General features: G+C 44.0%; 1 protein-coding gene across 1 annotated transcript in view; it reads right to left on the bottom strand.

Annotated features, from left to right (window-relative positions):
• Positions 1–17710, bottom strand: part of LOC8052969 (teneurin-m) — a 109675-nt gene that overhangs the window by 57394 nt on the left and 34571 nt on the right. The window contains exons 10-12 of the mRNA XM_040207508.3: positions 10843–10869; positions 4036–4155; positions 971–1262 (exon numbers count right to left, since the gene is read on the bottom strand). Coding sequence (XP_040063442.2) covers positions 971–1262; positions 4036–4155; positions 10843–10869 — 439 coding nt within the window. The remainder of the gene's footprint in view (positions 1–970; positions 1263–4035; positions 4156–10842; positions 10870–17710) is intronic.

Here is a 17710-nt window from a genome sequence, read left to right on the forward strand (position 1 = left end):
GCTCATGGGTTGGGAAAGAGAACTGCGTGAGCACTCGACTTCGGCTCGTAACAATCAATGCTTCGGCGGACACTCGGGTTAGCGGCTCGTGTCCAGCCACTGCGAGGATGAAAATTGCCGACCTCTTACAATGCCTGGACCTGAACACGCGTTTTCTACTTTGCCAACCCCAGCGCGTGGCTGTGATTAACGTTGGTAGCATAGGATAGTCACCAGGCCACGTGGCTGCTTGTTCTGGGTCCGAGTTGAGGGGATGAACGATGCTCACATTTTTCGAATATATTTTCCGAGTGCCATTGCTCATCAAGAAAAACTAAGGCAAGTTTAATTGGTTATTAACGCTAGGGCGTGATTCTGAGTAGTATTTAGCGAAAGTAGAAAAATCGTTTCATGGTCCCTTTAACGGGACGAGTGGGCGCGTGCTGAATTTCAGTTCAGCGCGTCTCAAGACCGAAGTTTTCAATCCCGCCGGCACTGCCGCAGCGCACCGACGGCCGCGGGTCACTAGGGTTGCGTTCAGGCTCCGAACTGAGGGTGCCAGCTCTTCGACGACATAAAGTCACCATGACGTGCGAGCGCGCCCCCGCGCTACGTCTGAAATATTTGAGACTGAAGTAGGTTTAATTGAGCCGGCCGTTCTCAAAACCAGTTTAGTTACAGCACCACTGACGCCATGCTTCGTGGAATCTGTAGTCTTTCTGCACACGCGACTACTCCGCTGAAAGTATATCCTAGCAGAGCACGAGGCGGCACGAACACTGGCGCTTGCTTCCTATAGTTATGGCGGCGCATGCATGCGTAAAACACTTGGTGAGATCGGTCCATTGCTTATTGTTTTGTGCCGCACACACAAAAAAACACAACTGACTGAATATTTTAAGGCATGAAAGGAAGCCGGATTCGTGCGTCCCCAACCACGGTGAATGAGCCCTGCATCAGAGCAGCACGAGAGTCAGCAAAAAATTAGTACCTGGGTTTCGGCCAAGATGGCGCTGGAGTCCGTGCAGCCCCCCTGGGATCCGGGCCTCCAGGTCTGGTACACGATGGGCTTCATCTTGTCGTAGCTGTGGGCGTCGCAAGAGCTCTGCTCTTGGAACAGCTCCCCGGCCTGAGGATTCTCCTCGCTGAGCACGGACATGACCACCTGGCCCATGACTACGATGTCGTTCCAGGGAACCATGATGGTTCGCTTGATCGGGTGAAACGGGTTGCGCTGAAACTGCAACGTCACTGCGCCGCCGCCATTCACCAGAATGTCAAACCTGGGCAAGGTGCGGAAGTTCCCTCGTCACCATTCCATGTCTCGGGCCGCACGGAAGAATGCCTCCGAGTCGACAAGCGAGCCGTGGGGCAGATATTGTCTCTGTGCTTTCACGGTCGCAGGCGCAGTCATATATCTTTTTATTGCAGAAAGAGATGCGGTCTCCAGCATAGGGTCGTTTCACAAAACACCTTTTCACTTTCGGTGAGCCGCGTTCCGCCACTTAGATGAACAGCATCCCCATTTGCTTGCATGCACGCGATTTGTTTTTAACACCGTGTTTGGTGCCGGCGAAACGCGGAAGCATGGCGACTGATTCCGTAGTCGACAGAACTTAGGAAGTACGACCGGGGGAGCAATTAGGCTGTATAAACTCATGCTTACATGTTTTTTGTTTGTTTTTTTAGGGTCGTTTGGGCACTATTTATTGGAGATATTTTAGCCTTTAGGGGTCGACTTCTTTACGACCGGCTCATAAAATCAAGATAAAGACCGGTATGTAAACAATCGAGTAGCAGGCGATGCTCGTTTATGTCTTCTATTACTCTGGCTGGTGCAGTCGATTACGACGCGAAAGAACCCAAGCCACCTGGGAAAAACCGCGCCCGCCCATTAAAAGACGTGGGGCGAAAGTTCATCATTAGAATGGCAATCTGGGCTAGTTGGTTCATGATAACTTTCAGGGCGCCGAAAATACACAAGGACAAGATACAAGAAAGGAGACGTGAACAAGGCGCACTCGCAACTAGCGTTTATGAAAAAACCACTCTCTTATATACTCATGGAAAACAACACAGTCATACTACACAGTCAAACTACACAGTCATACTACACAGTCATACTACACAGTCATACTACACAGTCATACTACACAGTCATACTACACAGTCATACTACGTCCGGTGTAGCCCCCTTCGTAGAAAAGTGTGCTCTTTTGCCGATAGTGACACAGACGTGTTACTAATGCAGTCCTTGCCTTTTTCTTTTATTTCGAAGGCCTCGTGCAGCTCCCTTGATATCCGATCGGCGTATCTGGCCAAAAACCTTGTGTCACTAAATGACGGTGTGCAGGAGCAACGGCTGCAGTGCGTGGCGAGGTGTCCCAACGGGGTAGCCCGTGTAGCCGCAGCATGTTCGCGGGCGCGATCACTAAAGCATCTGCCCGTTTGGCCAATGTACGATGATCCGCATGACATGGGGATTTCGTATATCAGGCAGGCTTCTGACAATGAAATGATGTGGTTTAAATGACCACGCCACTTTTCCAAGCGCAATTGTTGGTAGTGCTCGGGGTGCTCTTCTTATGCGTGGTATTTAAGTCGGGCGAAAACAGGTAAAAATTGATAAGCTAATATTTAATAAAATGTTACGTTTCGCGACCTCACTAAAGTTGTCTCGACTCTTATCCCTACTACTATATTTGCCACATGACCCCTAATATCAATAATTAAAAATTGTGTTAATATTTTAAGTTATTAAACCAGCCTATTATGATGACTTTTATAAAGTACGCTGAGCCTGATGAACACAATGTAAAGACGGCCCTCGTCCAACTTTTACCTTTACCTTTTACAGTACAAACCTGTTCGAATTAAAGATCGAACACCCTGTATATGTTTTGTTTTTTTTTGTACGACAGGGAGGAATACGCCGAAATCGGTGAAAAAGTGTAGCGCGCTCGTAGGGAACCGGCCTAGTATTTGAAATACATATAGGCTGACGAGACGCTTCATCCCGTTTTAGACGGCACAGCCTAGTTTTAGAAGTTTATTTACAGCGTCCCGTCATTTTACCACGAAAAAGTTTTATGTCCCGTTCTTGCGGGAACGTGTAGTTGAGACAGTACTCAGCAAATGGAACAAACCCGAAAAAATGCTGATTTCCTGAAACGCTAATTTATAAAAAAAAAAAAAAAAAAATGTACTATGAACATTTTACCTCCCATTTCCAGCTCTTTCCGTTGTTACGTCTGCCAATAAGTCTGGCAGCCTTTTTTTTTAATTTTAAGCACCACTGAATTCGACACGCTGGTTTGGCAACAATGAAACACTGACGAAAGTCACTTCTCCGACATCGGAACAATATCCGTTTCTACGCTCAAGTAACTATACCTTGTAGCCGAGGCTACGAGCTGATGACACCAATCAGACACCGTCAAAAGCGCACCATCATGATCTTTGTCAAGTTTCTGTACGTGTTCCATCATCGCCAAACCGGTCATTAGCAGAAACGGCCTAGTGACTTGCGATTTTGACGCTGCTCGATTCGTTTCATTAGCTCGTAACGTCAGCTGTGTCTGGACTTAAGCTGTAACGCAAGAGAGCACTATGTTTTCAACAACCATCATCTTTGTCAAAGTGCTTTAAAAAATATTAGATAAATTTGCGATTGCTAGCTTCCCACAAAACCCTTAGGTTAAAAGAAGAGTTACCCTGTTTCCCGCTATAACGATAATTCAGGAAAAATAAGTAATAAAACCACAGTATATCTTACTTCCGAGACAATCTCTAGTTAAAAATTTAAAATTGTAACTCATTGGGTTTTTTTTTTTTTATTTTCACCGCAAATTATTGTAGCACCGACATTTATTATCCATATTATTTTTATGGCGTATTAAATATGCTCAGTTTTTATTAATTCGTCATTCTTTTCATGCCGCAATAAGCGAATAGAGCAGGTGGATGACGTGTGCGTAAAATAATCACATCAAACGCTTATTTACCCAGATTATTTAACTCACCAACTGTGTACAGGACGTTATTGGACATAATTACCATCCGTCGTTTCTGGTCAGGGTGAATCCAAATTGCGGGTCCGTCGCAACGCTGACCCGAATGCCGATGATGCCGTTGCCTTCTTTGCTCGTGACTCTCCCACGAATCACTGACACGCGGCTGGAATTGTATCAAAACGTCACTTAAATCTGCATCCGACATTTCGGTAACAACCGGCAACAGAAGCACACAAACCACTGTAGCAGCGACTAGGGGAGGAGGCAACGGAGAAGTGCTTGGCATATCACGCAAACTCCCAGTAAATCGCACCTTACAATGTATTTATGCTAGACTGGACTCTGGTTCATTTGGATTTTACAAACAAACCAGCCTTGGCAAATAAACGGCCTTGGCAAAAAGCCGTGGTGTGAGAACTGTATTTGAAATATTTCAAATTAAGTGGGTTAACGCGTTCTTCAAAAGGTAATTAAGGCTGCCAAAAAAAATGATCCGGCAAGTAACTGCGAGGTGGTAGTAATATACGATTACGCCAATGGCCTGAGGGTCAGACTAGCCGCAGCCTGAACGATCTAATATGCGAGCACAAAAAAAAGCGGTTAATTCATATTCTGCCAATTGTGTAATTGTAAGACGCCGGAGTAAATGTAGCGATTGTTTCCCCCATTGGGAAGCAGGCGATTGTGTTTAGCAATGAAAATAATAAATTTAAGAGGGGGCTTAAGGCGACAATTAAGATTACGAGTGCCTGAAACTGTATTAGCATGCCCTCATATAACCTGAACTACTATACTCGAGCGTTGTTATCTGTCTAGTCGATCGTAGGTTCTGACTCGACTGTTTGTGTATTTTGTGAGTGTTTTTTTTTTTTGTCCCGTGAGCAATTGCCATTTGCAAATTGCCTTCAGACCTCCGTCCAAATGCTCGAGGCTTTCTCAGTGTGTTGTGTGTGTGCCTGCCGTTAGGATCTGTATAGCTCAAATAAAAGATGACGAAGGAGACCGTTATGAAAGGAAATAACAGTTGAACGTTGTGCTGGTTTTGAGGCGGTGGTATGTCGTTTCATTTGTCTCAAGATTTTTTATTTTTTTTTAATTATAGTGATCGGATTAGCTGTCGTTTTGAGATGAAACCAGCGAGACTCGGTTTAAGAAGTGCACCTTCGGGGATGCTCATTTTTAAGTTATCACTTCGAGATTGTTTAGGGTTCCTATTTTCTCAGTATGAACGAAAATTGAACAGATATAATTGTAATATTAGGGCTGAGACAACTTCTTATCTTTAAATACGGACATGCGGTAATTAGTTTTTATTTCATGTTTTTATTCCAAGCATTCGTGGTACTCCATATTGGTTGCGCGTTGTTGATTCTGCAGTCGCATTCATATTACACTGATATTTCCTTTCCGCCAAAAGATAAAAAAAACTAGGCATTTTCGTGCATGCGTACTTTTAGAAAATGCACCGAATATGAAAAAACAGAAAAATTTACATATATACAGTATATATGTTTATATCACCATCGGCAGCTTCTTTTTTACCTCCTCCCTTGTCGCGAAAGTGCAGGCGAGTTCGCGAGATAGACTGACCAGATGTCAGAAACGTGCACTGTCCGTGCTGTGCTTAAACTCGGGGACATGTTTCTTGTGCGATGCTGTTACAGCTTCGCGCACCCACAAAATTACGGCGGAGGCCTCCATGAACAAAAAACATATTTAAACCATATCGGTCATCGTCGCATGGAGCGGCATAAAATTCCGGCGTGAAGTGCACTCACAGAACTACATATCAATAGAAGTTTAAGGTCTTCAACATCGGGGGAAATTAACACACATTGAAGTTAAAACATTACAGCCAGACGCTTAGTATATCTTCACTACGCGAGCATTTCATACAATTGAGAAACATGCAATGCGCTCGCGCTGATTGTTATTTATTTCTAGGTTTGCACGTTTCTCCTACGTCTTCCAAGTCCTACCTTAAGGCCCGTTCACACTCTTGCGACCTCACAGAACTGCGTTTCTTAAAACCTCTTACAACGAGACGACACACTGGCGCCATCTATTGGGAAGCAGTGTAAACTTGGCGGTCCGGCATATTTTCTACTTCTCTCGCGCCTTATCCTTTCTTTCTTGGCTCGAAAAACTTTTGTCAACGTTATAAACGAGCCTTTCGTATAGGTATTACGCATATTTAACCTCGGAAATCCCGCAAAATCTTCGCTCTTGTGAAATGCAGTTCCAGGGTCACCGCATAGATGACGCCAGAATGCCAGTGTGTTTCCTCGTCGTAAGAAATTCCAAGAAGTTTTAACAGATCTCGTCTTTCTCGGTCGTACTCGGTTGCAAGAGTGTGAACGGGCCTTTACGCTAGTAGCTCAACAACCCGCTTCAGCGAGCCATTTTCATACACGTAATTTGCTTCCCCAACCCTTTTTCATACACGTTCAACATAACAGAACATATATTTTTTATGGGCGCTCCCAGCAGAGAGCATTCACAGTAGTGTCCCATCAAGGTCACACTGGTGCTCTCTATACTGACAAGCACGAGGACAGTTTTTCACAAAAATAAGTAAAATTAAAAGACACCAGAACGTAGCAAAAGTCGCACGTAAAATGACATAAATGACACTTGTAGTGAGAAAAAAAAAGAGTGTGCCATGGTTATACTGTGTGCAACTCAGGCTTCAGTGCGTAAGAAGTCTTTGAAAAAAACCTTTGTGTCCGGTAGACGGGCTCTCTTACAGGCAAAGCGAGTTTCATGCACGCGTTTTAGGGCAGCTCCTATCGTGTGGTTCATAGCCTGGGGAAAACACTAGGAAACGGCACGGAAGAGGCATAGTGGCTATCGCTAAAAAAACTATTAAAAAAGAAGGCTATTGCATTGCATGCGTATTCACATTTTGATCTGTCGAGGCAACCAGTCCTGTCGCATGCAAAAAGCATCCACTTAATAACCTGTGCACAGTACCCCTTCCAATTCAACCAGCGTATTCTGACATTTTTGTACGAGTCTAGAATTTGAAGTAAAATTTTACAGCTCTACGCGTGAATGAAATGTTACTCCATCACACTAGCAAAACAAACAGCTTTCTGGTGAATATATAGATTTGTACGCCCTTCAGAAGGAAGGAAACAAGGTTAAAAAGTTAAACAAATTAAAAAGAAATATTTTAAGCATAGTATTTAGACGTGAGCACACACGAACCGCTGGTACATAGCTCAATTGAGATTTGAGAAAATCAACTGGTATGTGCAATTGTATTCTTCAATTTAGTTTCGTATTTTTGTTTTCGATTTTTCACTCAAGTATGCTTTCCCTGCACACTCGTCGCGAAACAGACCTAGCTGAGTGTTTCTTATTAAGGTGATGCTTAGATTCCTTATATCAAGGAGATATTGCTCCGACATCTGTACCAGCTCATAGATTTCCCGAAAGCTGAATAAATGAACAGATAAAAACATATGCGCTCTCGTTGACAGTGCATTTGCCACCTGAGCCACCCACCGCATATCGACAGACACCAATCGGAGACAAGTATTGACAGGAATCGTGCCATAATATGATGTGAATTTTAAGCTTTTTGATCATAAATTTGTGAATAGCATCAAAATCTGGTCTTGAGCAGACATGACACTGAAAAGCAGTATGGCAGCGAAACAAAAAAATAGCTAGTTGGATCCTTATTGGCTGCTGGCTGAAGCCGCGGAAGCACATAGGGAGCGAAGGGGCCAAATTAAAATGCGTTGCAACAAAAGATAAGTGGACTGATCTTTCACTAGAAGGGATCCGAACAACACATGCACTTAGCAGGCTTGGAAAAGACTAGGGCTCGAATCATCAACCTCAAGGGTGAGGTACAGAAGAACGCAGCATATCTGCGGAATTAAAGACACCAGATGTTTACAGGTATAAAGAATGCGAACACATGTAGCGTATTCGAAATATAGTTAAGTTACCAATTTAGTCACGAGGCCATAACTAATATATATTTTCTCCCAGTGTAGGCATACTATTCTCAAGTATAAAGCTGTACATCATATTTCCCTTTACATAGAGCTATTTTAAGAATGGTTCACAATATCGCGTGATGTTGCGTATTAAACAAATACATAGGACTTCATGGCTCAAATTGACTGCAATTAGTAACTGCAAAATAAAGTTCAACATACAATAGGATGCCTCATCCTAAAAATGCAGAGAGCTCACTTTGTTCAGAACTATGGAGCTGTCAGAGAACACTAAGACGGCGCTAGAGGCACACAACTAGACTACAAAAAAACATATTCTAAAAAGAAAAAAAACAAATATTTTCATACAGGAACATGTACAAACCAAAAATAACAAACCTTCCTTTTGTGTAAAAATAATATGAGATCAGAAAAACAAAACTTAGTCACAAGACGTTTTGGCATCAGGACGCGGTCCTGGCCAGACAAGACACATAGGACAGCCACAAAGGACAATTCAGGAGTGGGAACCAAAGGGGACACACACGTCTTCCCGGCTTTGCGACACGACACGTTGGAAGACGGGAGAAACACGAAGACACGATGTCTGGGGAATCGGGTTGCGGGAGAACACACAACCCACGAAGAGTTCCAAACAGTCGGAGACGTGGCAAAGACCCAGTCCAATAATCCTGTACTTGAAAGAAAGTCGTCTTGAGAAATGTTTGTGCGGCGCTTTCAAACTATTAAAAAAAAATGCAAGAATTAAAGTAAGCCCGAAGATTGACATATTCTGACATTTACAACGACCTTTTATTAAGAAAATTATTAAAGTTTATGTATAAATTGTATGCATAATCGCTTGATGCCGTGCAGCCTTAGACCATTAGTACTGTTGAATGGGCAGTCGCATAATATTTTTTTAGATGACTTCGCCAGATAATCCTTCACTCCTCAGTTAAACGTACCTAAATCATAACATTAGGACTTTGACTGCGTGTTTCAGTTATTCTTAAAACCCAGTTGTCAAAATGGTTGCTAGCAATATGAGCAGAAAGCTTAGGTTGGCTCACTGGTACCCTAAAAAAAACGATAGAATTTACAAAAAGACTGGTTGATATACCGCTGTTAAGTATGCAACATTGCTATGGTGAACATTTTCTTTGAAACTGAAAATCGGATTTTGAGTCCCAGAATATTATCATCATGTTTTTACCTTTAAAAATATTTAACAAGGCGAAACACCATTTCAAGATAATTTATAGCTACTACAAATTGTGCATCAACGAGCTTGTCAAGGTACACTTTGATATTTCTAAAATTCCTCAGCCAGATAAATGTCCAACATCGGGCACATCGAAGTCATGGGAGCAGTTCAGAATTCAGAAATTACTTTTATTCTCATCCAGCCCTGCGCAGTTCTTTAAAAATAATAATCCGTAGTAACAGCCACGCTGAAACTGCCCTCAACGAGTACATGAGTTGCAAGCAATTCATGAACTGGAGATTGACAATGCCATACCGTGACGACAAAAAGAATCCCCCAGGCACGATCAGACATAGAGTGCCAGGCTGGCTTATAAGTATATGCTCTTTCTTTTTTGTATCGGTGGAAGCAGATTTCGCTCCGCTGAAACTATCGCACGAAACCTCCTTTTTCCTCGTAAATCACCAATCCTGGTTGTTGTTTCCCAGCCAGTCGCGACAGTCAGAAATGTGTGTGGAACTCTCCTGGAGGGAAGCGGGGGAGGGGGGAGGGGAAAGGGACACACAACTGGCCGAGTACACAGGGTCAGCACGGAGCTACACAGTTGAAAACACGGCAGGAGACTACACACACACATGACAGAAACAGTAACCAAGGAAAGCTAAGCCAACAAACAAAAACGAGCGGTTGAAGCGCAGCAAATTGAAAAAAAAATGCTCAAACGAAAAGTAACCATTGGCTTTCGAAAAAAGCCCGCTATTCCGTGGCGTCAGCCAGACAGCCGGGGAGTATTAGCGACATCTTGCGCGGTTTGCACATCGTGGCAGTGAGAGACGTACCTCGAATACGGTGTAAGATACGGTAGAACGATATTTCAGATAGGATTTTATATCGGTACAGCAGCCTCCTGATATGCCTCTTCCCCTGATAGTTGGAAACTAAATTTGAAAAAAAAGCACTACAGGTATAAAACAGAAGCGATACCGAGACAAAAAAAAAAAAAAATGTAATTCTTCGGTGTGATCCCTAAACGTAACAACTCTCAGTGCGATATGTCATGCAAGTGCAGGGAATAAGTGAAAGTTGCAAGAACATATGGGTAATTAACAAAAGAAGCATGCGGGTTACATAAATATGTCTGCATTGAAATGAAAGTGTATAAAACAAGCGAATTAACCTGCACATTTGCCCGATAAAGTTCTGAAACATGTTTGTTTGCTCACGTTCTATTACGCCAGACTCACTAGTCTGATTTCATGCCGTCTTCAGCCTTGCGTGACACTTGCAAATAAATTTTAACAGCGCTATACAAATCTAAAGTCTTTTTTACTTCGTAATAAATTCTCGAACCATAACATACTTTTATACATTTATCTTAGGCAAGTTTTTAATATAGTACGCTATAAAATCCTTTGTACAATAAGCATACGCCAGTGATACGAAGAACAGTTCTCGGTGCCAGACAGTACGAGGTTTTGAAAAGTAAACCGAAACCTTATGGCGCCACTTCGCGTGGGGATCCCTCCAGGACAAATAAAAAGGCGATTACCCGTGTGTAGGGGTGTTCGACAGTATTTCAACGTGGTCAGACAACACAATGCTGACCCCTCTTAGCTTGTGTGTGTGTGTGTGTTGTTGTGTCGAGTACTGATCATTCCACAAATGTCTCCTCAGAACACACACTACTCACCTCTTCACGAAGGCACTCCAGAATTGGCTGCAAGGTCAGATGGAGAGGGTGGGAGCGATACATGGACAAACGAACGGACAGTCAGCCTCCGCTCTCTGACATCTTAATTCACAGCCTTTATCCAGAGCCCCAGTCCACAGCCCCAAGTCAAAGCCTTTGTTTTGCGTCTTCAGTTATTAACGAGGAAAAAGCTTTACAGAAGAGTATCCTCTACTACAAAACATCCTCGCTACTTCCTAAGCCTTTATGGTTAAAAAAAAACAAGTTCGTAATTAAATTTTACATTTGCAGTTGAGCCTACATTGATTGATGGCATTGCCTTCTACAAAAATATGTGGCTAATGTTCCTGCATTATTGTTCTGCTTTGCATGGCTAAATTGGTCAAGAGGGCTAGAGGAGGCACAAACTGGCGAATTCACAAGCTGGATTAAGCGTTATAAAGACATTAAGCGTAAGCAAGTTTCAGCGTGTTTAACATTTTGTCGCTTCAACGAATAATGTGTAGATTATAGATCATTCTCCGAACGTAGAGGAGCCATATTCGTTTTCGCGTTAAGGTATTCCGGTAATTCGTGAGGATGCCCCACTCTTTGCGACGTTTAGACAGCCAGAATTGAAGTCATTCGTGATCATACATGTGTTTTCGATAAAACTTGTTTCAAACTTTTGACTTAAGCATTCAATTGTAGTTACGAGGGACAACGATGATTTTACTTTACTGTGTTTGCACCTTTTTGTTCTACGTTATCTGTGAAGGCATTAAGTTTCCGGTCAGTTGTTTTATGGGCAAAGAATATGGTTCCCTCGAAGAAGTCAAGCTATGAAGGTAAACAACTTTTGCATAAAACGCAACCATTGGAGGCTTATGATTGTATTTTCCTCCAAGTCACATATAGGGACGTCTGAACTTGTGACGATGCTTCAGAATTCATTTACATGATCCAAAAAAAGCTCTAATAAGTTTTTGAAACACACTAGTAAAGACGGCGTCAAATGATAGAAACAAGAAATAAGGTTTTAAAACGCTCGGTGATATTTTCTTCTTTATAGTATAATAAGTAAACTATGTGAATGTTGAGGATACTTCTGGCTTGATGAAGCAAAGACTCACTGAAGACGCTCTGAAGGCTTTTGTTGATTTCACATGATACTGGGACCTCACCGAAGAAAGCAAGTGGCACATCACAGAAAAGCAAGGACCACAAGAGGAAGGGGATACATGAACATTCACTCGGCTCATCCGTCCATTCCTCTCAAAATAAAACCAGCCATTCATACGACAGCCTCGCCAGTTGCTCGTGGGATGACGATCATGCTGCTTGGAGAAGAACCATTGACATGTTTACTGGCCTTTCGTGACAGCGGCGCGTCAGGCACTGAATGAGGCTCATATGGGTAAACACTAAGAGAAACTACCAAAATTTCATGACTGCCCAGAGTTGGCTCGCCCGTCAGTGTTCAGGTAAAAGAGCTTACAATATGCACGGCTATCTGCGTAAATATTTCTATGATTTCCTAGAAAAAGGAGAAGAGACATATGTTTATATATCTCTGCAGATAGTCATAACTTTTATCCTTCTCGTTATTTTTCGGATTTACACTTCTTGTATTTGATAATCTACACACCAAATGGATCAGTCGTCCAGAAGCTCTATATTATATAAGCACTATATGACTTCTATATTACTGGACTCACTACATCACCATAATACGGTAGTTTTTAGACAGTTAAAGTAAAATTCCGGAATTCTTGTCCACTTCGTGTTTCTGGCAGTAGGTATAATACATTATTTTAATAAATTTGTTTCATTAGTTGCGCTTATCGTTACAACATTGCTAGCGTTCGAGGATCTGTCAAAAAGTTGTTTTTCTATCCATAATTTGAACAATTTACTAAAAGCCAAAAACTGTGCTTTTTATGAGGGCTCGACCATATCTGCCTTAATGTATCTCACGACTTTTTTTTTTTTAAGCAAACAATCCTCAATAGTCGTGTGGGTAGTCATGACGGTTGAAGAAAGGAATTTTTATTTCATATTTGGAAAAGGCCATCAAGATTTCTTTACTTGGCATCTTTCGTTTCCCACAAACACCGAGCGAGTGGGCAACACAAAGAGGGCCACCCACATTGTTCGAAGTGTCGCCATTCGAGAATCACCGAGAGAAAGAAAGACACGGGTCTAAGTTGAGCGAGGCTTGCACCCGCACACTCCGAACAATGTGGACACACAGAAGGAAGGGATGACGAAGGTATACTGAAAGTGCCACCGCAGCGTTCCGCCCGTCAGAAGGCAGACGGTCACCCCACAACCTCCCTTCGCTTAGGACCGTCGACGAGCAGGGATCAGAAAATTCCACGTAGGAGGTACGCAACACGACACAGTACGAAGGCACACACACACAGACGCAGGACTCACAAAAGCAAACACTCCGTGTGACCACATGGAACGACACATGGACAGGACAGGGACAGACTTGGAACGCACAGACACAAAAGAAGAAAACGGAACCCACCAACATAAAGCAGATAAGAGAGACACCCGAGGAAAAGAAAGCAAAGGAAGAACGGGGTCGAGGGTGCGCTAGCCGCCTCGGACTACACACTCCTGGAAGGAAGGCCGCCGCGCTCTTCGAGGACCCCTCCGTTGATTGCTCAACTTAAGTTGCGACAGGAGACACCCATCTTGAGATTGGTGCAGTCATCTGCAGCAACGCAGGACTAACCTTGGGTGCTTCGAACCCAATGTCGGCAAGCAGCTCTAAAGTGATTCACTTACCGTTCGTGACCCGCTATGGGACATTGAAAGGGGGTGTCATAGGTGATCAATAAACAAAAGACAACCGAGAGTGCTAGTATAGTTGAAGTAAGCTTACGCCAGCCTGTCCTTTGTGCCTCGTATTCTTTTTACCGCGTCTTAACCTAAACCACGAAACTTTAATACGCTCTGCGCGCTGCGGTTCACAAATCACAGTTATTTCCAATTATTTGGTAGAATCCAGCCTTCCTGATTTCTTATTCTATCAAAACGGTCATAAGCTAATGAGCTTAGAGTGCGAACAGTGTGTTACATATAAAAAACATCTGCTTAGTGTGACATTCATAATAAACCACCCCGTGCTATTTTTAATCAAACCTTCTTCATTTCATCTCGGAATTAACTTATTTCCCGGCGGTGTTCGCAAGACGGAATAATTGAAGAGTTGTTTTACTCAAGGTTGTTAGTGGTTTCCAGTTGAGATGTACGATCTTGTGACCTTTGAATGATTGACAATGACAGACCGGTACTGCCGAATTTTATATAACTAAAGGCTCGCTACAACAATAAATTAGGGAATAATTTATTTCCTATAAGATAGCTGCCCTCCTTTTTTCTCTCTTGTGGTGTTAATTTGACGTAGCTCTCTGGCACCGTAGTCTCCCAAGACGACGTGCGTCAGGACACTCGACGACCAGGCAACCTTTTGACCTGGGACGAAGACTCGTTGACGGCTAAGGTTATGTCGAATGCGGCACACGTCCCCAGATGCTGGGAGCGGACTCTCAGTACACCGGCACCTGGCAGTTTTGGTGTTCGGAGGATGACGTCGCCGCTTCTCTTTCAGCGGTGTTCTGTCCACCCCCAAAAATGTCATACTTTAAGAAACGCCAGATCACAGACACTATAAGGTGGCACACCAGAAGTTCATGGCAGGTTTCTTTCGCGCATTGTTATCAGGACTAGCTCAGTCAATTCCTTGACTGTGGTTGCTTGGACACTCCGTGCCAGTCTGGCGCGGAGTGTTAGACGGCGGTAAAAATAAAAATATTTATGAATTCGACTGACTGGAACGTAGCCGCACAGCGCTCGCACGCTGCAACGAGCTCGTTAACGAAAGTCACAGTGAGTGGGGTCCTTCGAAATCTCTTCGTAACAGCGCCCAACCAGATCTATTCTTTACACCTGCAGCAACGCCGAAATAGTCGATATGTTTCGCAAACTTCACGGGCCTTCATAAGTCAGACACGTCTTTTGTAACTCCCGCCTGGATATACTCCGTATCATACTAACAATCAATCGCGCAAAGTGAACAATTTTGACTTTGACTAAGCCATCATAGAATGAATGTTCCAGGATTAATGAAACCTTCCAGAATACGTTATTCAACAGTAAGAGGGTTCCGTCAGCTAAAGATATTTAAATGCCTCCTCAGCTATTGGCTCTGTGACGTATTTATACGTTAGAAAGGTAGAACCCAAGTAATCGGCCAGACTCACGATTGTTGTTCGCCATTGATTGATCGATTGATTTTTCGCCAGGGTGGGTGTACCGAGAACAGCCATGGACAAGTATCCAGCGGCACAGCTAGAACTCATTTTAACTCTCCTTGGTAGATCCGCCATCGTTCTAGTGTCCTGTACGTTAACTTTATCCGAGCGTTATCAAATATTGCTTTGTAGATGAGGATCCCGATTGAGAGGCTAGACACGATTCTGTCTACCAAAGTCGCCTCGGTGGCTCCGAGGCCGAGCGCCGGCGACCGGATACACAGAAAGCGGGTTGAATTCCCCGTGCCGAGGTGCCCGCAATCTCACGGAGAAGGCTTATTGTGGAGAGACGCCGCCATGTTTCCGTGATTTCGGTCGCAAATGAAACGATCCGCAGGTTGCCAAAATTATTTCTCAGTCCCCCGATAAGGAGTACTAGATGCCCTCCATTAACATGCACGTAAAAGAAACCGAATTCGGTTGGACATCCTTTAGCCTCTCAGCAACTACAAAGAAAATATTCCTCGCAGCAGCTACACCCAGCTATGCCGCAGCAGACGAAGGCGGCGAACGCCGAAGTCTGCAAGCAAATGCAGACATTCGTAAGCGAAACGTTCTCAAGGAACAGGGGTTATGGTCGCTATAGCTTACGAGAAAAACCTCTAGCAGACGGCTGGAATCACGTGCTTACGACGCTGTGTCCAGTCAACACCATCTAGAATGGCCGAAGCCAGTGCGCTGGATTTCGGATGTCATCGCAGCGAGATTGAGCGAAGACGCCGGTTGGACGCGAGTGTTGCGTCACTGTCCGGCCGGGCTTCGGGTCCAATTAGCGTGTCAAAAGACGCTCGGCGTCTGGTTCGGGTTCAATTGCCGAGTTGGCGCCTTCCGTTTGTGATGGCATTCTATGGAGGAAGCGTAGGATGTTCGCAGGCTTTGGATATTCTAGCTGGTGCTGGTCCCAACGCACGGCCGCACCCGCGTCCCGCGTTTTGGGTTACAAAAAGTAACAAAAGCAACACAAAAAGAGGATGTCTTTGACGCGGCTGACGTCACAGGCATCGTCCGCCAAATTCGGTAGATTTCACGAACTTGGCAGATCTCACACTTTGTGTGCTATTTTCGAAAACATTTAGACTGGATTGCCTCCAAATATTTTATCTTCAGACTTTCTAGGTGACACCAAATACGACTTCATTCTTTTCTCAATTGCGGAAATCAGATTGGACTTGCCCTATAATAAAAAGAAACTTTTGTTTTATGTACTCTGCTAAGCATACAGCGTTAGTACATATTTGTAATCTGGGGCAAAACAAACTTAGCCTAATGTCCAGAATAAGTATAACAAACGTGACCGACTTTTCCATGTAACGCTTCTCTCCCTGGCGCTGCCAACGCACGTCCGCTAAATATAACATGCAAAGAGATGGGCCTAGTATTGCCAGACGCATGTTAGGCACATGAGTCACTTTCTAAACCGCCGAACCAAACGCAATAACACTCTCGCTTGTCTCAAAGAGTAGCAATCACTTCCGACGCCGTACCGGCCTCTGCGTTTCCCGAATGCGCCTGCCAAGTGTTCTGGCAGCGGAGAGCGCCTACCACTCACGTGTTATACACAACTACTGGCATAATCTGGTAACACATCAGTATACTGATGCGATACACAAAGATCGCCTGGCGCTCTTTACTCGCATATCATAAACGGAGGATTCGAAGCCTCGCACTTTAAGCGTAGTGATAAAACGCCCATGCGGTGTGGGTTACATTGCGCACTAGTTTCTTTAGCCATCATCAGTTTAAAAATTATCGTTTACAACTAATCAGAATGTAGACAGGGCTACGCTAATATTTAACCAACCGGCCTTGGACCTCGCATCATGAGGAAGCTCTCGCTGCTTGCATGTGCCTCCATCTCCTAAGGAGTGTGTAGTCTCAAAGGAACATAACAAGAACGTATGCCTAACGACTTCAGCCACAATAATTGGTCGGGCGAGTGGATGCTGATTCGAGTTTCGTACTCAGTTGCTCATTCGGTTTGAATCATAGACTACGTTGGCTCTCCCGGTGTGGAAGAGTAACGCCAAAACGTACGCTCAGGCGCCCAAATTAAACGGGACGTAAGGCTGTAAGGCACACAACGTTCAAAAGCTAACCATGGGACCAAAAACCTCATGGACACTAGACACCCGTTCGCAGGCCGAACAACGTCATCTATATACTTACAGACTTGATTGTACGTACGACTAGGCTGTAATTCTCCTGGGGAAGGGTTTGACGCTTAACGTTTCTTCAAGCGTCTCGAAGCTTCGCAATTTTTTTTTTTCTTCTGACACTTAGATTGAACTTGGGTGTACGCCGCGCAGTTATCAATAACGAATGGGTCCTGAATGTTTTTCCTATTTACGTTAACTTGGGATTGAGTTTTACAAGAGTAAATTATACTGAGAGAAATCTAGGGACCTCCGCGCCGCTAGATCAAGGCACGTTTGCCGGCACCGATGAGCGGTGAAGAGAAATTTACACTTCCTTCGGCAGCGCTGACACAAACTGGAAAGAAGGCGGTGGAATAGACCCTTTCCAAAAGTGCGCGCCATTGCCTGGCCACCACAGCTTGAGCA

The sequence above is a fragment of the Ixodes scapularis genome, unplaced genomic scaffold (genome assembly GCF_016920785.2).
Source record: "Ixodes scapularis isolate PalLabHiFi unplaced genomic scaffold, ASM1692078v2 PGA_scaffold13__105_contigs__length_92229423, whole genome shotgun sequence".
In the NCBI taxonomy this organism is placed as follows: domain Eukaryota; kingdom Metazoa; phylum Arthropoda; class Arachnida; order Ixodida; family Ixodidae; genus Ixodes; species Ixodes scapularis.